The 25,112-nt window shown below is 42.1% G+C and overlaps 1 protein-coding gene across 7 annotated transcripts in view; it reads left to right on the plus strand.

Annotated features, from left to right (window-relative positions):
- Window positions 1-25,112, plus strand: part of APP (amyloid beta precursor protein) — a 277,992-nt gene that overhangs the window by 53,489 nt on the left and 199,391 nt on the right. For all 7 annotated transcript variants that reach the window (XM_023238836.2, XM_023238837.2, XM_023238838.2 and 4 more), the window contains exon 2: window positions 9,088-9,255. In XM_023238836.2, coding sequence (XP_023094604.1) covers window positions 9,088-9,255 — 168 coding nt within the window. The remainder of the gene's footprint in view (window positions 1-9,087; window positions 9,256-25,112) is intronic.

Below are 25,112 nucleotides of genomic sequence, written 5' to 3' on the forward strand. Positions count from 1 at the left end.
CCCTGAAAATATAGGTGAAGTAAGGTAGGATGGATGCGCATACGTTAACAGTTGGAATGTTGGGGATTCTGGGCCCCTGCTTTGTAGATTCAGTTGGCTGCTTCCGACTGAAGGAAAGAACAAATTTAGGAGGAAGTTTTCATTTGCATTTCAAGGGAGATTCCAAACATTACGCTAGGTTCTAGTAATTTAAATTTAAGAAATGCAGATTAAACACTTACACTGTGGATTTGCTCCCCCCTTTTACTTCCTGGAAGAATAATATTGTAAAAAGCCGGTAACAAAGAACCACAAAATATTACTGCCATCGTGGGAAAAAGTTGTTTGAAAATAATATTCAAGATTTAAAAATAAAAAAGGCTTTGAGAACTAGTAGAGGGGATGCCAGCTGGCTTAGTATGAAGAAAAGCAAGCATAGGCTGTAGAGTAACAGACTTGGTTAGACTCCTAGGCAGGTTTTGAGCTTTGCTGATTATTTAAGCAGATGTGAAAGGGACTATCTCGGTTTTTCTCAGTCAAATGAGATCATGAAAGGAAAGTCCTAAGTAGATGCTTTGATTTTTGCCCCTTCCCCTTTTCCTATCTCCCGGTTCACAAGGTCAAGGCTGATAAGACAGCAATGCTGAGTGAAAATAGTATAAAGATGTGATAACTGTGTGTTTTTTGTTGGGCGACTATACAAAACATACCAGTGAAACTTACAAGGAAAGACTGAATTAAAGGGATAAACGATTTCTACATCAAAATGACCTTAAAAAGAATTTTTGAGGGGCGCCTGGGTGGCTCAGTCAGTTAAGCGTCCGACTTCAGCTCAGGTCATGATGTCACAGTCCGTGGGTTTAAGCCCCGCATCGGGCTCTGTGCTGACAGCTCAGAGCCTGGAGCCTGCTTCAGATTCTGTGTCTCCCTCTCTCTGTGACCCTCCCCTGCTCATGCTCTGTCTCTCTGTGTCTCAAAAATAAATAAAAACATTTAAAAAAAAATTAAAAAAATTTTTTTTACTATTACCAATGTAAGTACATTAGACAAATATAGGGCATAGTATATATGATCTATATGGTATATATAAGCATGCAGTCTAAATATACTACATATCAAATATAAAACATTTACTGTTTAGGACTAAATGGGCATTAATTAGATAGTTATGTTTTAGGCATATAGTTTGATTGCCATCTATGAAGCGCTACTTTTTTTTTAATTCCAGTATTATAGCTGTTCTAGACAATGGACATCGCTCTTTCTTGGGCCTACCTAAAATTCATGCTTTAAATGTTGATAATTTAATTTCGTGGGTACTGAATAACAAAGGTTTCTGTTGAGAGAGCTCCTGATACTGGCCACAAGCAGCAAGAATTATTTACTGGACTTGCTATGAAATGGAAGGGGCTTGGGGCCTGGTTTAGAATATCCGTCTTTTGGGCAGAGAGAAAAGCTTGATATTGTCGAATGACACAACTAAAACATTTTAGGTTATGAGTTTGATGTCCTTCAAAAGAAAAGAGCCCATGAATTGGGGGAGCACTGTGTTCCCAGGGATTTGGGGAAAGAAAGAGTTTTAAAGAGCTTTAGAAGAGGCAATCCGGAAACAGGCATAATTGGCCGAAGTGGGAAATTTCCTTATAAGGCTAGCGGGTCCTCTTTTCGAAGGTAAAGTAAACTAGCTAAAGCTTAGTTGGCACATTGTGAATGGTATACGCTAAAATTCCCGGACAGGTGTTTTCCCTTAAGTGCCGGCTGATTTAGGTTTAGATTTGTTCTGTGGGCCCCAGCCACTGGGGTGGTCTCCATTGTGTGGGTAAGAACTAACTTTATCCATATCAACAGAGACGATGTACTCATCAAAGAGGGATAACTTGTCATTTGAAGCCAGGTCAACAGTGTTCCAAAAAGAATGTCAGATTTTGGGGTGCCTGGGTGGCTCCGTCTTTTAAGCGTCTGACTCTTGATCTCAGCTCAGGTCTTATATCAGGGTCATGAGTTTAATAAGCCCTGTGTTGGGCTCTGAGCTGGGCCTGAAGCCTACTTAAAAAAAAAAAAAAAAAAAGTCAAATTTCAAGGAGCGAAATCTGCAGATTAGTTCTCAGAAAGAATCTTTTCTGTCTTGCGGCGAATCATTGTTGGCCTGAAACTGGAGATCTGAAATAATTGTGCAGCAGACGGTGGGTGTAATGAATTCGTCTGCTCTCCACACAGGTAGATCAAAACTGTGTACAGTTTCTATAATCACATTTCGTTTTTCCGTATGCGTTGACTGGCCTCTCCATTCTTTCCCCCGGCAAATACATGCACCCACACACAGGGGGCAAAAGCTAGGAAGATTTCAATTTTCTGTTTTAATTTGAGAATCATCCTGGTCATGTAAACAAAACCTTGATGGAGTCGGCCCAACCCCCACCCTTTGGTCTTCGCGACACTGTGGCCTTAGATGAATCCTTATCAGAGCCTTTTCCTTCTCTTTAGAATTGGAATGGGTGATTTTACAGATTCTTGAGTTCTAGGAATCTTAATTTCAATGTCCCGTTGCCCTCTTTTAGACACAAAATGGGCAATTGCGGATGTTATGGTTCTGCTTATGATTTTGGGGGGGGGGGGCATTTCAAGGGAATAGTCTTTTCCTTTGGAGAATGCGAATTTGTTTATGTTAAGTGTAAACGTACTGCATTTCCCTTGAAAGGGGTTCACTCTCACATCCCCTCCATTGTGATTCTAGGGAACAGTTATAATTACATTGAACATGGAAAAATCTGAATGTTTTAAAAGTAAACTTAAAGTAATTTTGTGGGGTATAACTGAGTTATGCCCAGGTTAAGGGAAAACTGTGTTTACGTGAGGAAACCTTGCATGTGAGAGAAATGGTATCGCTGTGTGCTTTTAAAAAGATACTGTACAAGAGTCCGGGGCCCCGGGGGAAATCGTGAGCTGATTAAATAGGACGGTATGAGGCTGGCCATTCAGACCAGTGAGAAGTCCGTTTAAATGCAGAAACCAGATGGTTTTCATTAGCCACAACCCCTAAAATTACATAAATCCACGGATGCAACTAAGCTATGGATCCCTGCCCTCTTCTTGCCAAGTGGGACTTTTCAACCAGCAAAACAGAGCGTTCCTTGTTCCCTTTCCCTTTTAGTCAGGACTGCGTGGGAGCATGTCTGCCAAGCCAGCTCTATAAGGAATTTTGATCTCCTTGATGATAATAAAGAGAGAAACTTTTTTGGGAAAGGGAACACCCAGTGTGAAAGACTGCAGGGGACCTTGTTGGAGAAGCTGGCTTTGCCCTTGCAAAGTGCATCAGTTCTTGGTGTAGGTTTCCAGGTTCACCTCCACCGATGGGCTAAACTAGGTAAATATGTTTCTTTCTGTTTAATTTCCCCGTAAGCCCTTTTAAACCCCTTTTCAAGCTAACTTGCTTTGAAAGTCCATTTTCACTTCAGTATCCTATATATTAAGGCCCTACAATATTTTTCTGGTAGCCAAGGATTGTTTTTAAAAGATTTACAGCATTTTTAGGTCGTTCAGACATTCTGTAACAGACAGGCTGTTGCTTTTGAGGCAGCGTGTGGATGCACCTTTGTTTTAGCCGGTTATTTTGTTCATTGTCACTGAACACTGTTTTCCCATGGGAAAGCGTCTCTGGTCTTATGATGTCAGTGGAAAGTCATTCCATTTACAAGAATTATCTTCATTTTCAGTCTCTCAGAAATGCGTGCACCACGAATGGCCAATTATGCCAGGGTTCCAGTCTTGTAGGTGTTACCTTGGATTTCCACAAAGTAACCTTAAGTTACCTTAGTGTTCAAATGAAAACAAAATTAAAATATAATCATTATTTAAGTGGCTGTATTTCCCATCTACTAGAATTTTATATTTCTTTTCTGTTTAAAGGAGTAAAGTTTTTTTTTTTAATTAATTGTTTATTTACTTTGAGAGAGAGTGTGTGCACATGCAGGGGAGGGGCAGAGAGAGAGGGGGAAGGAGAGAGAGAGAGAACCCCAAGCAGGCTCTGCACATCAGTGCAGAGCCCGACATGGGGCTTGCACCCACAAACCTTGAGATCATGACTTGAGCCAAAACCAAGCATTGGACACTTCACCGACTAAACCACCCAGGCACCCCAAAAGGAGGAATATTTATTTTTAGGATGACTTTGACAGAATATGCATTTTCACTGGCAGCAAATGACTTCCTCTAGGACCAGATGATTTCAGTTTTAAGACTGCCCATGTTAACAGGTCCTGAATTGGACGTTGTGTATAATTTAATAAGCCACTTTTTAAGGCTTCATTCAGAAAAAGGGATTTGAGTAAAACTGTCAGGCCCTTAGATGATGGCTCAGTATTCTCTCCTGTGTGACCATCTTGGCTGGCGATGGTTTCCCTCTGGCTGGATGCCAGAGAGGGGACTGCTTTTGGCAGCCGGGCTTTGTTTCTTAAATCCGTTATTTGATGCAGGTGAGGATCCTTATGGGTCATTCTTCTTTTAATTAACAGAGCCAGGAAAATGTTACTTAAAACATGGAATTCTTTGCAGGTGGGCTTCAATAAGAAGAGAAAAGCTTCTTGTTCTGTTTGCATTTCCCAGCTAATTGCTGTGATCTCGTACACAGCTGGTATTGCTTTGGGAGAGAATTTTTGCCCGAGAAACGTGTTTCTGTGAATTGAGTATTAATTTGTGAAGGGCCTCTTGTAATGTCAGATGTAACAGATGTGTACATACCGCCAATTTTGTAATTTCTAGTATAATAATTTGCCCTAATTATTGAGGAATCAAAGTTTGAACTATTAAACAATGTCCACTGTCAGCAAATGGAGCATGTTAATGGTCATGACTCACCATAGTTATTTTTTAAAGTTAAGATTAGATCTCATCTGGGGGCATGTGGGTGGCTCAGTCAGTTAAGCATCCGACTTTGGCTCAGGTCATGATCTCATGGTTTGTGAGTTCAAGCCCCACATTGGGCTCTCTGCTGTCAGTATAGAACCTTCTTCAGATCCTCTGTCTCCCTCTCTCTGCTCCTCCCCTGCTTGTTCTTTCTCTCTCTCAAAATAAATAAATGCATATAAAAAAAAAAAAGATTAGATCTCATCTAATGGAAAATCCAAAAGGAACTGAAACATGTATCTTCTGGCCTTAACTGCCGTTGTTCAATGAAAGAGATCATAAGGCAATTAAAAATGTTTTCCAGTAATATGATAGAGCCATAATCCATTCATTTGAGATGTGAGAAAGACTACCACCATTTGGTAGTGGGCTTGTGCAAACACACACGCCAACGGCCTCAAAATAACTATAAAGTCAGAAAGAGGGAAGGATGACAAAGTGCAGAATGGAAGAAATAAAAAAGAAGTCAAGGTAGGAACAAAGGAAACACACCTACTCAATGTGTTTGTCCCGTAGGATGACGTTGTCTCAGCCTGCCAGGGACTTTCCCAGTTTCAGCACTTAAAAGTCTTGCATCCTGGAAACCCCACAGTCCCAGGCCAACTGGGGTGGGTGGTCACCCTGTTGTCAAGGCAAGGACTTGGCCTGATTTACGGCTTTGTTCCCAGAACTAGTTCAGTGCCTAGCACGTGTTGGGTCCTCATAAAGAAATGTTAATTGCTGTCCTTTACAACTGTTGTGGTTGCATTGGAGTCGCCTCTCTGCAGGAGGGGTTCGAAGAGATCATCAAGACTTTTGTAAGGAAGGTAGAAGAGAAGCGACGCCCCCCTGTCTTTAGGAATGTCTTCTGCTATGGAATTGCAGGCTTGTGAGTTAGTAATGGGATAATCAAAGGGGTAAGGAGACCTCTGATCATTCCAACAGAGTCCGAGGGAAAAGACTCACAAGGAAGAATTCGTCAATGGCAAAGAAGTTGAAAAGCAACAGGTACTGAAGAAAAAGCCTATCTGGTTTCTGCAGAGGTCCTATGCAACCTTTGAGAAGGCAGTCTGAGTTGATGGGTGGGATGTAAAGCAGACAGCAGGGGGTCTACGGGGCAGGCGAGAAGGTGGTGTCAGTGAGTGTTGAAATCACCAGCTCATATAATTTGTTGGAAGAAATGGGAGGAAGATAGTTCTTCTAGAGAAGGGACAGGGAAATGACGGCCCATTGGCCGAATCTGGCGGACTGCCTGCTTTGTAAATGCAGTTTTGTTGTAAAACAGCCACACCCATTTGCGTGTTGTCCGAGGGTTGAGTCGTCACAGCAGAGACTGGCTCACAAAACGTAAGATATTTACTATCTGGCCCCCAGCAGAAGAAATTTTATTCACCCTCTGCTCTGGAGGATAAGAGAATGGAGGAAGTTTTGTGGGGTTTTTTTTGTTTTGTTTTGTTTTGTTTTGTCTGTTGTTTGCTTTTTTCAGTAGAGGAGATCAAAGGCTATTTGTGGATGCCTCGTGGGGCTGGAAAAGAAAGAGCTTGTTAGGTATCTGCTGCTGTGTAGCAGGTTACCCCAAACTTAATGATTTAAAAAAAAAACAAACAAAACAAACATTCAGTCTCTCAGTTTCTGTGGGTCAGGAATTTGGGAGTGTCTTCTGGGTGGTTCTGGCTCCAGGTTTCAGTCATGCCAGCCAGGACTGCAGTCATGAAGGCTTGATGTGGCTGTAGGCTGTTGACACGGAGGCCTTGGTTCCACATCTCAGCTCCGTAGAGCTGCCTGAATGTCAGCCCAACATGGCAGCTGACCTTCTCCCAACGCAAGGGATCCCAGAGAGCAAGAAAGACGCCGGGGTGCCTTTTTTGACCTTTCCTTGGAAGTCACATATTATTTTTTGCCATATTCTATTTGTTGCACAGACAGACTTCTACGCATTAGGGGATAGCACTGACGAGCTTGAACACCAGGAGGCAGGGATCCTTGGGGGCCTTGTTGGAGGCCGGCTGCCACAGGGAGAGAAAGTGGCCCTGAAGTGTTCTTGAGGAGAAGGTACAGAATGAAGGGCACTTTTACTGGCGAGGATGTAGAAGCCTGTAGTGAACAGATTGTGGAGAGTCTGAGGTACAGAGAAATTTTGAGCCAGCAAGGGGGAAATTCAATAAAATAATTACGAACTGTGCTGGGGGATCAATAGTCTCTCTGTTCAGTTAGAGATAAGTTACCAAGATTCTGCTCAGACTGGAGATCTTGGGGACAAGGAATGAGTTGGAGCAGAGTAAAGTATCATGGGGAATCCAGTGGTGATTTCATTACTAGATTGTACATGCCCTGAAGGCGAGGCTTATATTTTACGTACGAATAAGTAAATTTTATATCTTAAAAATATCTTTATAACCTTCATAGTCTCTAATACAGGGCCTTACCTATAGGTGCCTGATTATTGTTTGCCTTTCTTGCAGTGTCATTATCTTCCTCCTTACTTCAATAAAATTGGCAAAATTTGTATTCCGATTTTCAGAATCAAGGTTTTGAACTTCCTCCTATGCCCTCAGGAAAGCTGTGAAACTTAAGTTTGTGGAGCATTCTCCTTAGACTGCTGTTTGCATCTGTGGGAGAAAGAGCCTCCCAGGTTCCGGCTTGGAAATTATGGGAGGTGTGCAAGGGGCCCAGCTCTTCTTGTCGATGACCCGATGCCGTGGCCTCAGCTGCTGTTTTGTTCCATCTGGCAACGCCGAGGCCAAATTCTGTTTGGTATGCCTTACAGCGTACAATTAGACATGGAGAAAATGTTACCTGAAATATGATTCTAGAGATTCTGCCAGGAGCTCTTGCACTCAGGTCTGTGATGGGTCTCAGCTGGGTTCAGTGCAAGATTGTTTTTTTTCTTTTTTAAACAACAGATCTTCTGCTGCGGTTGGACAAAATATATATGAAGATGACTAGAACGGACAGATGTTTGGTCTATTTTTACATTTCTGTGGGAAGAAATGTCAAGAAGCTATTTCTTAACTGAAATCTCTCAGTGCAATTTTAGTATTTTGTTTTTTATTCCCTCCTGTGACCAATTTTTAGAAATGATACGCTTTATTATAGAATCCTCCAGTCCTTGGCTGCATGAATGGCTTCTGGTGGCAGTTAACTCTTCTCGACACGGGTCTCACACGCTTCCTCAGCAGCTGGCTTTAGCAAAGGAGGAATTACTTTGCTTAATGTGTCTTTTGATTCCCTGGTTTCAAATAACGCTTTTACTCCTGTGGATTTATTTATTTTTTTATCCCTCGCTGTTATCTCTCTTCTTGGAGTTTCAGAACGTCCATTTTCCCTTTTTAAAATATTTATATGAAAAAAATTTTTTTAATGTTTATGTGAAGGTAATACCTGTGCACAGAAGGCTTTGGAAATACAGAAGGGCAACCTTTTCCTTTATTTTGGGCAAATGGTATATTGCCTCCAGTGGTAATGGCCAAGACCTACTAAGAGCTTACTACACAGCAGATACTCTGACAGTCTCGGAGAGTCTGCATCCTTCCATAGCAAAGTTGGGGAGATGAGACTCAAGCACCCTTAATCTATTCTTAAGACCTGAGAGAGTGGTAACCAGAGAATATTCGGGGGGAAACCATTGGAATGGCCGACATACTCAGTCACATTTGTGCATGGCAAATTCTACAGTAGTTTTTATGTTCAAACGATCATAATGTCCACTTGCTAGCTAATAAGCACACTAACACCATGGCGTCTGCTCCAGGAGGCACTGTACAACCTTATTCTTAGACCTGGTCATCAGGCAGGGACTTGGCATTGTTCTTTGTGTGAGTCCGTTGGAGATAATTAGGAGAATATGGTTTCCTTCAGGGTGATTATATTTATTTCAGAAAAACACCTTATTTTATTTTCAGAACCTTTTCAGGAGGCACGGCAAAATCTGCTGTGGGGAATCGCATACACTTTTCAGTGAATACATTCTTCTCCATCTTGTTAATTCCTGTGTTTCAGTGTGAAAAAAGCACTATATTGTAGGTGGCTGGAGATAAAGGTAACACACATTCTACTTCACTCAAAGGAACGTTGAAGGCAAGGCTAATCCCTGCTTGGAGGAATCTCCGAAAGCGAGAATAAACTATTTTTGGTGCCGCTCTGTGCCATGTTCCTCTTTACCACCCTTCCCCAACCCCATCCGCGCAGCTGTGGATTTGGATAACTAACCTAAACTTCTTTTTTTAGGTGCCCACTGACGGCAATGCTGGCTTGCTTGCGGAACCCCAGGTTGCCATGTTCTGTGGCAAGCTGAACATGCACATGAACGTGCAGAATGGGAAGTGGGAATCTGATCCATCGGGGACCAAAACGTGCATCGGCACCAAGGAAGACATCTTGCAGTATTGCCAAGAAGTAAGTCCCTTCTGAGAGCCAGCGATTCTTGTGGGGTCACACGCGTTCGGTGTTTGTTTTTTTTTTACTTTAACTTCTTAAATATTTATGTTTTGTCTCTTGCAGTAACGATCTTGGTTCCTAATGATCCACTATACTATTTTTTTTAAGTTAATTTATTTTGAGAGAAAGAGACTGAGAGAGCGGGTGGGGGAGGAGCAGAGAGAGAGAGGGAGACAGAGGATCCCAAGCAGGCTCCGTGTTGTCAGCACAAAGCCCAATGTGGGGCTCCAACACATGAACCCTGGGATCATGTCCTGAGCTAAAAACAAGAGTTGGGCGCTTAACCAACTGAGCCACCCAGGCGCCCCTCACTATGCTGTTAATATATTTACTTGCTTTGCCATATATAATATGTATAATTTTTTTTAAAAAATTAGGATGTCAGGGGCACCTGGGTGGCTCAGTCGGTTGGGTGTCCGACTTCGGCTCAGGTCATGATCTCCCGGTTTTTGAGTTCGAGCCCCACGTCGGGCTCTGTGCTGACAGCTCTGAGCCTGGAGCCTGCTTCTGATTCTGTGTCTCCCTCTCTCTCTGCCCCTCCCCCACTCGCTCCCTCTCTCTCTCAAAAATAAGTAAACATTAAAAAAAAATTTTTTAATTATGATATATTACAACCATCAATAAACCAACCGAGTAAAGTTTAAGATATCTTGGCACTCCATTTATCTTTAGAATGTATCTCACTATGACTTTACAGATTTACAGATAATGTTGTGGTTTTTTTTTTTAAGTTTATTTATTTATTTTTGAGAATGAAAGAGAGAGAGCTTGAGGGAATGGCAGAGAGAGAGAGAGACAGAGAATCCCAAGCAGACTCCACACTGTCACCACAGCCCGATGTGGGGCTCCAACTCATGAACCATGAGATCATGACCTGAGCTGAAATCAAGAGCTGGTCACTTAACCAGCTGAGCCACCCAGGCGCCCCAAGATAATGTATTTAAAAGTTGGTAGAATTAATTTTCCCTATTTATGTTACCCGTTTGGTATATTTTACTTCTGTTTATCTTCAATTTTAGTTTTTCCCTCCTTATTAATTTTATGTCTTGAAAAAGTGAAACATTCACATTGCTAAAGCTTAGAAACTTAAAAAGTTGCCCTTGTCCTCTGTTGATAAACATTTTCATTGTTCCTGATTTATCCTTATAACAAAGAAGGATATATGGTTTTCCTTCTTTTTCTTATAAAAACGGTGCTTTCAGGAAGCATTCATAAAGATTTTCATCCTTTTTGTAATTTTTCTAGTTTACTTTCTATAATTGTATAGGGTATTCTTTCCTTATTAATTCAGTTTAAAATAACTGGAGTCCCGGGGTGCCTGGGTGGCTCAGTCGGTTAAACGTCCGACTTCGGCTCAGGTCAGGATCCCGCAGTTCGTGGGTTTGAGCCCCGCATCGGGCTCTGTGCTGACAGTTCACAGCCTGGAGCCTGCTTCGGATTCTGTGTCTCCCTCTCTCTCTGCCCCTCCCCCGCTCACAATCTGTCTCTCTTTCTTTCTCTCAAAAATAAATAAACATAAAAAAAAATTAAAAAACTGGAGTCCAAGACATTTTATCCCACGCTTCCAGACAATTACCTATTCTAGGTTATGTGGCTGTTTGTGTTTTAAGAACATTTAAAGGAATTAGTCTTATGCCTCTTGGCAACACTTCCTTATCCTTCATAGAAACAGCAGATAACCTGGCAACATTTTCTTTGTTGTATTCTTTTATGTAATAGAAAATTTCCTTTAGTCTTTTTGGATCCAAAATGAGTATTTAATGAAGTATGTGTACGTGTGTGTGTGTATTGTTAATAATATTTGTATTAAAATATGTAATTTTTTACATACATACACAATTTTTTTGGTAGCACTCCAAGGAAGGACAGTCTCTAAATATTAACTCTTTTGCTTTGAGAAGCAAAACTGCATCCATATCATCACAATATATTACATATCAAGTCATTTGTATCCTGAAGAAGCATGAACCATGCTGTAAAAGGATAATTCTTCTAATTTAAGTAAAAGTCACTAATATTTAAGTCTATTATATTTCTTATTAGAAGCATTTATTAAGGGACACCTGGGTGGCTCAGTCGGCTCAGGTCTTGATTTCACGGTTCATGAGTTCAAGCCTGGCGTTGGGCTCTGTGCTGACCGCTCAGAACCTGGAGCCTGCTTCAGATTCTGTGTCTCCCTCTCTCTCTGCCCCTCCTCTCCTCTCTCTCTCTCTCTCTCTCAAAAATAAATAAATGTTAAAAAACTTTTTTTTAATTAAAAAAAAACATTCATTAAATAGGGATTGATAAGAAATTAACTTTTGCCCGGATGTGGCATTTCTAAAATATACATTTTGGAAAAATAATATTCATATTCTATGAAAGAGTTCCTCTTTGCATTTTAAAAAGTCATCCTCTTGCTTTATCACTCTGGCCCTACATCTAGATTCTGGGTTCCCTGCTGGAGCCTCTGTGCTGTTAAGTAAGTATGCTCTAGTACAGTTTTGTAATGAGTTATGAGTTGGATAAGTTGGAACTTCTGTGCATGCTTATAGGTTTTTCATATCATTTCACTTCTCTTGATACACATAGAGATTATGCATTCGGAATGTTAGATTAATTTTTTTTTTTTTAAAGGCTAGAACTCAGACTCCGTTAATGATGTTGACCACATCATCTTTTTCGGTTGAATGGCTAATTGATGACGCGTCATAGTTTGCGTCTGAAGTTTTCCTCCGTTACTGCCACTTCTGAGTAATCACATGCTTTTGCATTTGTATGATGACCCTATAAAAATTACTTTTCACGACCCTGAGAACAACCCTTATTCGCTCCCACACCACTTAGCGATCCCACTAATGTCTAGCTTCACTTCTTGTCTTAGTCTGTTTTTTGTTCCAGGGCTAAGCCACAGGGTAGTTCTTCTGGGTCCCAGACCTCTGGGTCCCAGATTGTTGTGGCTATGGGACTGGAGAGTAAGTAAGCTTCTTGGTTGTTTCTCGTTTGTCTCGCAATTCTGGTATGATTTGCCTGTCTCACCTCACTACCCACAGAGGTCTTCTAAAATGATGTGTGCAGGCCAGAGACTTAAGGTGGTTTAAACAAACATTAGTCCATAGAAGTACGAAAGGGCCAGAACCTTTGACTTGTGATCCTCTTAATGAATTGGTTTTTCTCCATAACAGCAGGAAGTCATTGGAAGTATTTATTTATTTATTTTTAAAGAAGGGGAAGGACTGTAGATTTGCATTTCAAAAAGTCATGCTTTGTCACTCTGACCCTATATCTAGATTCTCAGTTCCCCACTAGATGCTGTTCAGTAAGGTAACCACCAGCCACATGTGGCCGTTGAGCATTCCCAGTGTGGCTAGTCCAAACTAATGTGTTCTGGAAGTGTAAGATAAATACTGTATTTTAAAGATTTACATGAAAAAAGGATATAAAATGCCACATTAATTTCATATCCATTTCATATTGAAATATTTTGTATATACTGACTTAAACATCATGTGTATGTTTTTAAATTGTAAATGCTATGTTATTAAAATGAATTTCACCTGTTTTACTTTTTAATGTGGCTACCAGGGAATTTAAAATTACATAGAAGTATATTTCCATTATATTTCCATTGAACTGTGTGGCCGTCCCCGCTGCCTCATGCCGCTAGTGAGTCTGGGCTTAAAGGGTCTCAAATCCCATCATCTGCAAGTGGGAGAGGGAAGCAGAGGTGAGGATTCCCCCCCAGACCTTCCACCAGAACCTTATTGGTGATTGGGAATCAGGGAGGAAGGCTTGTTTGGGGGGCATTTTTAATACATCTTTCATTAGAAATATTTTATCGCAAGGGGATTATATGAATACCTTTTGAGGGTCCAATGGTCTCTCGCTCCCTCAAACATGTATCTCTGGGCGCTTAAGGAGGTTGTGATACGTGGAACACATGACTTGTTCTTAAAGGGGGATCTCGAGTGGGGCGCCTGGGTGGCTCAGTCGGTTAAGCGTCTGACTTTGGCTCAGGTCAGGATCTCACATTTTGTGAGCTCAAGCCCCATGTCAGGCTTTGTGCTGACAGCTTGGAGCCTACAGCCTGCAGCCTGCTTCGAATTCTGTGTCTTCCTCTCTCTCTGCCCCTTTCCACTTGCGCTCTCTCTCTCTCTCTCTCTCTCTCTCTCTCTCTCTCGCTCTCTCTCAAAAATAAATAAACATTTAAATATTTTTTTAAAAGGGGGATCTAGGGAGAGAGAAAGGCTTGTGGAATACTTTTAGCAACTTAGAAACCGACAATGTTGATGATGCTAATACCAGCTAACTTTTACTGAGCATTAACAAGGTGCTAAGCTACCTTGCTAAGTGCTTGCTCTCATTTTACCCTTATGATGCCTCTGGGGAAGAATCTGGAGAAGAATCTTGCTAAATTGCACCATTAAGGAGAACAAGTGAAAGAACGCCATCCAGCCATCCATCCGTGGAGGAGGAGCAGTGGCCAGAGACCTAGGAACAGAACTAGGAGCTGTCATGTGCAGGAAGTCAGGCCAGGTTAATTTCTACATGAAGGAAATGATAAGTGCAAGTGTGATGTAGACCAAAAGGCTGAAGTATAAGTTTTGACAGTGCAAAAGCTTGGCTCTTGCAAAATGAACACACATCAAACATTTTATTCAGTTCATTAATGAATGAGGTGACCTGGAAGATGCTAAAATTGGTTCAGATTGACCAGAAGAGATTTAAATTCCTTTCCCCACAGAGTTCATGTGCAGGGCTACGAAGGGGACCCATCTGACTGGCATTGCATGGGACAGGAAACATTTGCACTGCTATCCGATGTCTACATCATCTACCCTTACAGAGCTGTAAAATAGCCCAGTCAGTAGCAGCCGCAAGTTACTCAGAAGATACACCCTGTAGAATCAGATCTTTTCCCCTCCCGCCCCTGGCTCTCAAAAACCACACCTGCATGTCACTGCTGAGACACCCAGTAATCTCTCTTGCCCATTTCTTTTCTTTTTTTTTTTTCAGTTTTTTTTTTTTAACGTTTATTTATTTTTGAGAGACAGAGACAGAGAGTGAGTGGGGGGCGCGGGTGGCAGAGAGAGAGGGAGACACAAAATCCGAAGCAGGCTCCAGGCTCTGTGCTGTCAACCCACGAAACTGTGAGATCATGACCTGAACCGAAGTAGGACATTTAACCACCTGAGCCACCCAGGCACCCCTTCTCATGCCCATTTCCAAGTCACAGGTGTTGTTTCGTAATAGAACAGTCTTGTAATTGGCATACAGGTCATTGTTGATCTTTATGATAACAATTTCAGTGGAAGAGCCTGGGACAGGTCAATTTGCAAGAAGTTACAGGAAGAATAACATGAATGGATGGTGAGGACATCTGTGAACTCTTTGAGGAAAGACCTAGAGGCAGAGAGCTTGAGGGCAATTCAAGGAAAAGAGAAAAGGCTTTGTTTTTTGTTGTGTCTTTGGTGTTTTCTTAAAGGGAATTAACTTAAAAGCCAAGAGAAGCCTAAGCTAAACTTAGGGGGGAGGGTAGATGTCCACTAAAAGAAAACTAGGCTCAGGTATCTATAGGAATCAAGTAGGGATGAGATCCAGGGGATAAGGCGGAGTCTTAGAAGGAAGAAAAGATGGGAAAATTGTAAGGGTGGGTTAATTAGGCAGTTTCTGTTGCCAGGTGACAGAAACCCACTAAACATTTTACACATGGAGAATATTTTCTGTCACAGATGGGAAGGATTTTGGGGTGTGGTTAGCTTACAGAATTTTTTTGAAAAGGCATCTAAAAAGTGGGTCCTTTGATATGGGCACTGAGATTCAGTGCTGCCTGCAATTTCTCTGTTGGGGGTCTCTCTTGTTTTCTGCTTATCCTTTCTTTGGTGTGTTCACTTTATTTTCTCCTACTAAGATGGGCTTCCTGTAGGAGGCCAGGGAAGATGGCAGCCAGTAGCCCAGGGAGTGTGTTGTCTTAGCTTGGTTTCCCAGCTTGGTTCTGGCATTATGCATTATAATTCCAAGGAGGATTTCTGGTTGGACCAAAAAAGCAGGACCTACCTGTGTGTCAGTTACCGTATCTACAAGGACTCAGTGCTTGTAGACTGGGACTGGTCCACCTTGGCCTTGAAGGCATGTGGCCTGTTTGACATCCCAACCAGATGGAACGGAGAGAGGGGCTTTTGCCAGAAAAAGGGTGAAGAGTGAGTGGCATGGGGATGAAATAGAAGAATGGCCATAGTCCCAACATAATGGACTTAGAAAGATGCAGTGCATTAGACAAGTTATAGGCTTGGAGAGTAGGCAGCTGAGAGAATTCATAGTGTATCACGACTGTAACTGGCTTTTGAGAAACCGTGGGAGGTTAGAGAGATGGTCACTCAGAACTTTTAAACAGCGTTTGGCGTTTTCTTATTGAGTGGTGCATCCTGAAGTATCCGGAATATTCCTCATTGATGTTTTAAGGTCTTCCTGCCACTTCTCGCTTTGTAGGTGTTCTGATAGTTTGCTTTTATAATTTGAAGTAAAGAATAGTTTTCTTTTGTAGGATTGAATTTTTTCCGTATTGTTGGAAAATAGTTCTTTTCCTTTATTCCTTTTTTTGACTCCCATGTTTTTGTTTTAGGCAGTATTGAATGTTTTTTCTTTTTTTTCTTGCTAGGAACGCCAAGAGAAATAATATTCACAATTTTTCTATCTCCTCAATTTTTCTGTCTCCTCACAGGGTTTATAAGTTACAGTAATTTATTATTTTCGAAGTTGTAATACTACAGTCCGTTTCATTGCCATAATAATCACAGTGGCAGGTTCTTTTTTTTTGTTTTTTTTTAAATTTTTTTTTTAACGTTTATTTATTTTTGAGACAGAGAGAGACAGAGCATGAACAGGGGAGGGGCAGAGAGAGAGGGAGACACAGAATCCGAAACAGGCTCCAGGCTCTGAGCTGTCAGCACAGAGCCCGACGCGGGGCTCGAACTCAACAAACCTCGAGATCATGACCTGAGCCGAAGTCGGACGCTTAACCGACCGAGCCACCCAGGCGCCCCAGCAGGTTCTGACTTTAACTGGGTTCATTGTTGATAACGAATCCTTCCACCAAAGTATCTCTATTCCTATATTATTATTTTTGTTGGATGACCATTATCTTGGTTATTTCTAACTGCTTATTGAACAATGGCTTAGTTTAGAGTTAGAAATGGCATTATTTGTTCAGCATCACGAAGGTATTTATCCACTGTATTCTGGCATCTGTCATTGTCCAAATGCCTTTTTTTAAAACATAAGCAGAAACCAATACTATTAGTTACCGTTTACAGTGCTACTCATTTCCTGATTATTTTTCTCCTGATAGCGATGAGTAATTTTTTTCTTTATGTTCTCAGTCCCTCTTGTGACCAAAACACAGATGTTTTAGAGACAGCTGGCTGAGTCGGAGAGGCAGCTGTTAGCAGTCTGTGGTCCGATGACAAGACGAAACCGACTGAACTCATGACCATGACCTCATTTTGACCTTTTGCTAACCAATTTAACTCACTTGTTAAATTTATTCTTCTAACGGGTTGTGTGTATAGCTGCACAGTGTATGTGTTGATGCTTCGTTTAATGTGACATGTCAAATAGTATTATTTCTTTCTTATTAAAAAAAAATTTTTTTTAATGTTTATTTTTGAGAGAGAGAGAAAGACCAAGCACGAGCGGGGGAGGGTCAGAGAGAGAGGGAGACACAGAATCCAAAACAGGCTCCAGGCTCTGAGCTGTCGACACAGAGCCCGATGCGGGGCTTGAACTCACAAACCGCGAGATCATGACCTGAGCCGAAGCCGGACGCTCAACCGACTGAGCCATCCAGGCGCCCCCAAATAGTATTATTTCGATGGCGAATTATCTAGTCCATGTCCTTCGTATTCTCATGTTCCTCTCAATTTGTGTTCCCTGCTCTTGGTTGTTTTGTTATCAATATTGTCATTTTTGCCTCCTGATTTCTTCAGCAATATCCTTGTTCAAGAGCAAGATTAGGCACATAAAGTAAAAGTTGAGTCTTTTATTTTTGTACCTGGTTAAAACCCCTTATGCAGTTTGATTGGGAAGATAGTTTGAAACTTGGGGTTTAAGCTGAGTATTTGTTTCATCTGTATATTATCCCAAATCATCCATTCTTGGTACCCATAAATGCCCTGTTTTCTCTAATCATAATAGTTACCCTTCAAATCTTTGCATTTCTTTACTTCCTTTTTGTTTGTTTGTTTTATTAACACACTCAGTACTATTTGAGGATTTTCTTTCATTTCTTCATCAAATATGTATTGGGGACTGCAATGCACTGAATGTTTGTGTCTCCCCCCCCCCCCCCCCCCCAATTTCATATGTTGAAGCCCTGACATCCAAGGTGATGGTATTTGGAGGTAGGGCCTTTGGAGGCTAATTGGGGCTAGATGAGGTCGTGAGGGTGGGGCCTCATGATGGGATCAGCGTCCATTGACACAGAGACAACAGAGAGTGGTACCATTTACCGCTGTGCACGCAGGGCCTGGTTCATCCTTGCGGCCTTCCTTGCCGTAGTCTGGCCGGCAGCACCCTGTGGAGAATTGCCCAGTTAACCCACAGAATAGTGAGAAATTCTAAATGATTACGTGGTAGCTGCCTAGCCTCCCGGCTGCCTTCCAGCGGAACTTGCACTCACTCCTGTGCCTAGTCTTTTCCTTTACTCTGCGGGGCTGACACCCACAACCAGGAGGACATCAGAGAAATGATGGCGTGTGACTTTTGAGGGTAGGTCATGAAGACACGTGACTTCCACCTCGCATACTTGCTACAGTAAAGCCAGCTGCCGTATCGTGGGGATGTGACTTGGGCGTGAGTGGTTGTCTAGTCGTAAGCGTGGAACGGGGTGAGCTTAGGGTCCCCCGACTCTGCCGCCTTCCCGGCACCCCTCAGGCAGCACCGTGGAGATGTACGTGTGGTGAGGAACTCAAGCCTGCTGCCCACAGCCGGCACTGGCTTGTCAGGCACGAAAATGGACCTCCTGGAGGTGCTTCCCCTGGCCAAGTGGAGCCTTCGTGTGACCGTGGCCAACATCTTAACAGCGCCCTCATAAACGTCCATATCACTCCCCGATTCCAGACCCACAGAAACGGCGCGAGCTAAGAAATGCTTATTGTTTGAAACTACCGTGTTTGGGGCTGGTTCGTCCACAAGGGTTGCTGACCACAACAGATACTCGCTCAATTATTACTTTCCTCTGTGGTCCTGTGGTGGAAAGCAGGACCTTTCCTCTGTTCTCTGCTAGACACAGAAAGTGCTGCCATCACGGAAACAACTTGAAGCTAACTGTATGAATTATCATTTAACAGCCTAAAGTGGCCACTTGCCTTAATGAACTGTTACGTTACCCCAACCGTTAGATTCTTCTAAGGAACTAGGAGTCTTATAAATAGAGCAGACATAGGATCATACTCCCCTCAAAATATACAGCGAAGCCTACAACAACTATTGCAATTTTTAGATTTTATTGTCCTGTTTTTCTTTTGAATGAAGTAAGATTAAAACAACAACAACAACATTGTTTTACTTAAACCGAAGGCTTCCGGATGGAAGAATAAAAAAATCGGAAGTGTAGGGGCACCTGGGTGGCTCAGTCGGTTAAGCATCTCCGACTTCAGCTCAGTTCATGATCTCACGGTTTGTGGGTTCAAGCCCTGCGTCGGGCTCTGTGCTGACAGCTCGGAGCCTGGAGCCTGCTTCGGATTCCGTGTCTCTTTCTCTCTCTGCCCCTCCCCCACTTGTGCTCTCTCAAAAATAAATAAATGTATAATTTTTTTTTAATTGCAAGTGTAATAAAGAATCTTGTTCCTTCCCAAAGTTAATTCAGGCAAATTCAGCCAATATTTCCGGAGTGCTGTTCAGGGTCGGATTTTGTGTCATGTGTGAGAGAGGCGAGACACCATGCTTGGCTCCTTTAAGTCGCTTATAAATATAAAACTGGATAAATTGAGAATTCAGAAAATTGGAAAGTAGAAGGTTTTGATTCGAAATCTGGAGATCTCAGGTCTAATTCTGGAAATAAGTGCTGTGGGGTTGTTTTTCAGCATGAGTGTTCTTCGGTCGAGATGCTTTTAGAAAACTTGGCCATGGGGCGCCTGGGTGGCTCAGTCGGTTAAGCGTCCGACTTCGACTCAGGTCAGGATCTCGCGGTCCATGAGTTCGAGCCCCGCGTCGGGCTCTGGGCTGACAGCTCGGAGCCTGGAGCCTGCTTCAGATTCTGTGTCTCCCTCTCTCTCTGCCTCTCCCCCGTTCATGCTCTGTCTCAAAAATAAATAAATGTAAAAAAAAAGAAAACTTGGCCCGTATCCGATGGTAGGTTGGATTAGGAAGAGAAGGGGATTCAGATGTTCCAGAGGTCAGCATGAAAAGGTAAAGTAAAGGATCATCCTGGTGTGGAGAAGATCATACAATAAGGGAGCCCTAGGGGTCAAGTGCCAGGAAAGGGGAACATGGGCTTCACCGGACAGACCTTTCAAATCCAGCCTTTGCTCTCTCGACAACTGAACGGTCCAGGAAAAGCTGCCTAACCAGTCTTAGAGCGTGTCCTCGCTGTGTGATAGGAACCTACAGGTGTGGGCTGTTCAAGTTAAATACCATCCGTTAAATGAGAGATTATACAAGCCCCACCATTATTACTCCTTTTTTAAGGAGAGAAATGAAAACATAGGCCCTGCTGTCCTCTGGATCCCTACCAGTCAGAGCACCTTTTGTAAGGTAGGCCTGAGAGCAGGGGGTTGACTCACCTGGGAGCAGGTCTCTGGAGGAGGGGTCTGGAACAGGTTCAGCCTCAAGCAGGGGCAGAGATTCCCCGCTGGGAAAGTCAGGTGAATATGGCTGTGCTTGTAATCTCTTCAGTTCAATTATGGGTTATCCTCTCTTTTTCCTAAGTGTTAACCACAGCTAACAACATGTGTTCCCTGTTTTGTTTTGTTTTTTTTTAGTTTTCTTTCTCTAAACGAACAGCTGTTTTGTCTGCAAATTAACAGGATCACCAAACAAAACAAAATCTGCCTGTTTGATAAGTTGAACAAAACCATTTCCCGTGCCGGGCTTCTATAAAACGTGTCACCAAACGTGGGTTTCCCAGGCAAGAATTATTCTTCACCCTTGATTCTGCAATAGCGTGGAATTACAATTAAGTTAAACACACAAGCATCACGTGTGATTCTTTTAATCTGACCAGGTTTGAGGACGTGCTGCATACACAGTGAAGTGGTAAAGCTGTGGCAGGTTCTTGGCCGTTATTATTATTTTGCTTTGTGCTCCATCCACCCCTGTAGACTTAAAATGGATCCACAAATTACAGGCGCAGATGCTTTGTAGTTTCAGTATTTGAAAGATCCAAAAATTCATGTGAGGTCAGACAGTTTTCTAATAGAGGCATCCGGGCCGCCTGTCTATGAGAATGGATATGTTTTATGCATTAATGGCTTGTGTACTTGTAAGGATTGTTTGCACAAACCATAGGGTTTAGAGCTAAATAAAAGAGAGGCTACCAAGTTAGGATTTTTTTTTTTTAATTTTTTTTTTTCAACGTTTATTTATTTTTGGGACAGAGAGAGACAGAGCATGAACGGGGGAGGGGCAGAGAGAGAGGGAGACACAGAATCGGAAACAGGCTCCAGGCTCTGAGCCATCAGCCCAGAGCCTGACGCGGGGCTCGAACTCATGGACCGCGAGATCGTGACCTGGCTGAAGTCGGACGCTTAACCGACTGCACCACCCAGGCGCCCCAGGATTTTTTTTTTTTAAATGCATTTGTCATTTAATCAAATTAACGTTTGATTTAACTTTTGTCCTTGTTCTCATGTAGCACTTTCTTAAATGGGTAATTATTACACATTTGCAGGCATACTATGTAATTTTGTAGGATAATACTATATTCTGTAAGGTTATAGATAATACTGTGTACTTTTATGTACGTAGTAATACTGTGGACTTTTGTATTTCATATGTAATTAATTGATATGCTGGAAGTCTTTTCCTGTAGCATATTTTTTTCTCTTTTCAGAGGTATAATCGTCAAATAAAGCTGTATAGTTTGGGTATTTTAAAAAATAGCCGTAAACTGACAAAGAATGAGAATCTAGGTTATATGCATACATATCTGATTATGTTTTCACAATCGTCTATTTTAGTAATTCTCCCTGCCCCATCTGTTCCTGCACTCAGCACTTCTGGAGTAAGACTTGTTCCTTATGCATTGAACAAAGTTCTTTGACAATACTTTCCAACCCTGAATATGAGTGTATGTATATAACAATATATGTATGTCCAGTGTCGAAAGCAGACTTGGGCCAGATTATTGGGAAATAGGCTGGTGCCCTGCATTTTACGTCCCTGGCTTTTGCATAAGATCATCGTTGTGAAAACCCAGCGCCACTTACAACCTCCCATTGTTGCACTCATGTTTCATTAGCTATATGCTGCCCCTTAGCACCTTGTTACACCATAAGCAGAGACCGTTTTCGGTTTCCAGTTCTTTCTCAATTAAATTAGATCTTGTGTTCACAATATCCCTAGCATTATTAAAAGAATTAGAGTGGAGAGCAGTTTTATAGGCTTTTTCTTTGTATTTCGGAAGACTTTAAAAGGAGAAATCAGGGGTGCCTGGGTGGCGCAGTCGGTTAAGCGTCTGACTTCAGCCAGGTCACGATCTCGAGGTCCGGGAGTTCGAGCCCCGCGTCAGGCTCTGGGCTGATGGCTCGGAGCCTGGAGCCTGTTTCTGATTCTGTGTCTCCCTCTCTCTCTGCCCCTCCCCCGTTCATGCTCTGTCTCTCTCTGTCCCAAAAATAAATAAACGTTGAAAAAAAAAATTTTTTTTTAAATAAAAGGAGAAATCAGTACATTTAATCCAGAGACAGAAATGTATTGTCTGGGACATACTTTGTTTTGGCTTACATACTGAAGCGTAAAACTTATTTTAAACTTAGAATTAATGCACTCTGAGTGCTCAGAAATGGCACTGACTTCGGTAGTGGGTGACTGGCTCCATCAGTTTGATCTGTGAAACGGAGCAGTTGCTGAGGACCGCAGGCTCTCAGCTGCACGTAAAACCTTTGCAATGACTCTGGCACATCGGAAATCATTACTGTGTTTTTCTTAGTCTCCTCTTGGATATGTTCTTTGAAAAGGAACTTGGTATGTAAAAGCTTTCACATGAAAGTGTCTCCCGTTTACCTCCCTACCACTTTGCCATGGAGTTTCCGATTCTTTATTTCTTTTTTTTTTAATAGAGTTTATTGTCAAACTGGTTTCCATACAACACTCAGCGTTCACCCCAGCAAGCGCCCTCCTCCATGCCCATCACCCACTTTCCTCCATCACCCCCTCCCCCAACCCTCAGTTTGTTCCCAGTCCTTAAGAGTCTCTTATGGTGTGCCTCCCTCTCTGTAACTTTTTTCCCCCTTCCTTCCCCTCCCTCCCCCATGGTCTCCTGTTAAGTCTCTCAAGATCCACATGTGAGTGAAAACATATGGTATCTGTCTTTCTGTGCCTGACTTATTTCACTTAGCATAATACCCTCCAGTTCCATCCACGTTGCTGCAAATGGCCAGATTTCAATCTTTCTCATTGCCAAGTAGTATTCCATTGTGTACATAAACCACAATTTCTTTATCCATTCATCAATTGATGGACATTTAGGCTCTTTCCATAACTTGACTACTGTTGAAAGCGCTGCTACAAACATTGGGGTGCATGTGCCCGTATGCATCAGCACTCCTGAGAGACTGTCTCCAAGTCTTTGTTTCATGGGTATACATGCCCACTGCATTCGTGCATATGCCGTTTGGATCTTTGTGTTTTCACTTGTAGATTTAGAAATTGGACTCTGTTTCCACTGGACTAGTGTTGTTGTTGTTGTTGTTGTTGTTGTTGTTTTACCTTTAATTCAAAATTTCAAGTGCATATAAAAGCAGAAAGAATGGTATACTGGATGCCCCAGGTGCCTGTCACTCAACTGCAGTAATGATAGAATCTAGTCACTCTGGTTTCTGGGGGGGTCTGGAATGCACGTGCTCTATCCTGCCTCCTTCAAGGTCTGCATTATGTTTGGCCAGCCCCTCGTGCAGATATGTGGCTTGTCCCCTCGGCAGAGCTGTAAATCGATTTAAGACAAACCGAAGCATCCTGTTATTTGTTGACTTCATACTTAATATATTTAAAACATAATTTTATTAAGTAATGTTACATACTTTCTAGCATTTTTTTTTCCAAAAAGAAATATCTTTGGGAATTTGGTTATAAATTTATGTCAAAATTTAATAGGCTAGAAGAACAGTAGGCCATTTATGTTCAGAATTTGTAGCAGTTCTTTTTATTATGACCGTTAATTCTGTTTTCAGCTTTTCCCTAGCCGCATTTGATTTTGTGGTCTTGAATATCCTTGATCACTTGGAATTTAGCTGTCTTGTCAATAGGCCTTTCGGCATTAATCATTTGTCCCGGGGGCCTGTTTGCAAAAGGGACTTGGAGAGTTCCCCTCTTTGCTTTAAATGTTGGAAATAGAAGAAAGTTCTGCAGGGCTTTGGTAACATAGGTCAGATATATAACTATAAAATATATACATAAGATATATATGTAAATGATATATAATAATTTATATGACATAATAAATAATATAAAGATATATGAAGTATTTTTATATATTGTATATGTAACAGCATGTTCTTGGCCATCAATGTTGGGGCATTCACTTTCCAATGCCCCCTCTCTATAAAGAGAGCTTTCCTCTATTCTTACTTTCTAATCTTATACTTTAATAAACTTTAGGGGCGCCTGGGTGGCGCAGTCGGTTAAGCGTCCGACTTCAGCCAGGTCACGATCTCGCGGTCCATGAGTTCGAGCCCCGCGTCAGGCTCTGGGCTGATGGCTCAGAGCCTGGAGCCTGTTTCCGATTCTGTGTCTCCCTCTCTCTCTGCCCCTCCCCCGTTCATGCTCTGTCTCTCTCTGTCCCAAAAATAAATAAACGTTGAAAAAAAAATATATTATCAGTGTCTTTTCTAGCTTTATGTACTTGACAACTGAAAAGTTATCTTTAGGGGCGCCTGGGTGGCTCAGTCGGTTGAGCATCCGACTTCGGCTCAGGTCGTGATCTCGCTGTCCGAGAGTTCGAGTTCTGCGTTGGCCTCTGTGCAGACAGCTAAGAGCCTGGACCCTGTTTCAGATTCTGTGTCTCCCTCTCTCTCTGCCCCTCCCCCGCTCATTCTCTCTCTCTCTCTCTCTCTCTCTCTCTCTCTCTCTCTCTGTCAAAAATAAATAATCATTAAAAAAATTTCTTTAACTTATCTTTGGATTAATATATTAATCATATCAATATTAATATTATTAATATGTTTCCAGTTTTGATAGAGAAAGAGAGACTTTAGGTTTTTTAAAATGTAGAATGAGAATGTTCTGATGGTGACCAGGTCTTAAGGTATTTTTCGATAATGAGGAAAAACACTTAGGCTACCATGTCATGTTCTAACGTGGATCTAAGATTGTTTCTACTCTTCTCTTCTGGCTGTTGATTTTTTGAATTGCTTCAACTCTTTTTTTTATTTTTTTATTACATTTTTTTTAAATTTTTTTTTTTCAACGTTTATTTATTTTTGGGACAGAGAGAGACAGAGCATGAACGGGGGAGGGGCAGAGAGAGAGGGAGACACAGAATCGGAAACAGGCTCCAGGCTCCGAGCCATCAGCCCTGAGCCCGACGCGGGGCTCGAACTCCTGGACCGCGAGATCGTGACCTGGCTGAAGTCGGACGCTTAACTGACTGCGCCACCCAGGCGCCCCTTATTACATTTTTTTTA

Source organism: Felis catus, chromosome C2 (genome assembly GCF_018350175.1).
Source record: "Felis catus isolate Fca126 chromosome C2, F.catus_Fca126_mat1.0, whole genome shotgun sequence".
NCBI lineage: Eukaryota > Metazoa > Chordata > Mammalia > Carnivora > Felidae > Felis > Felis catus.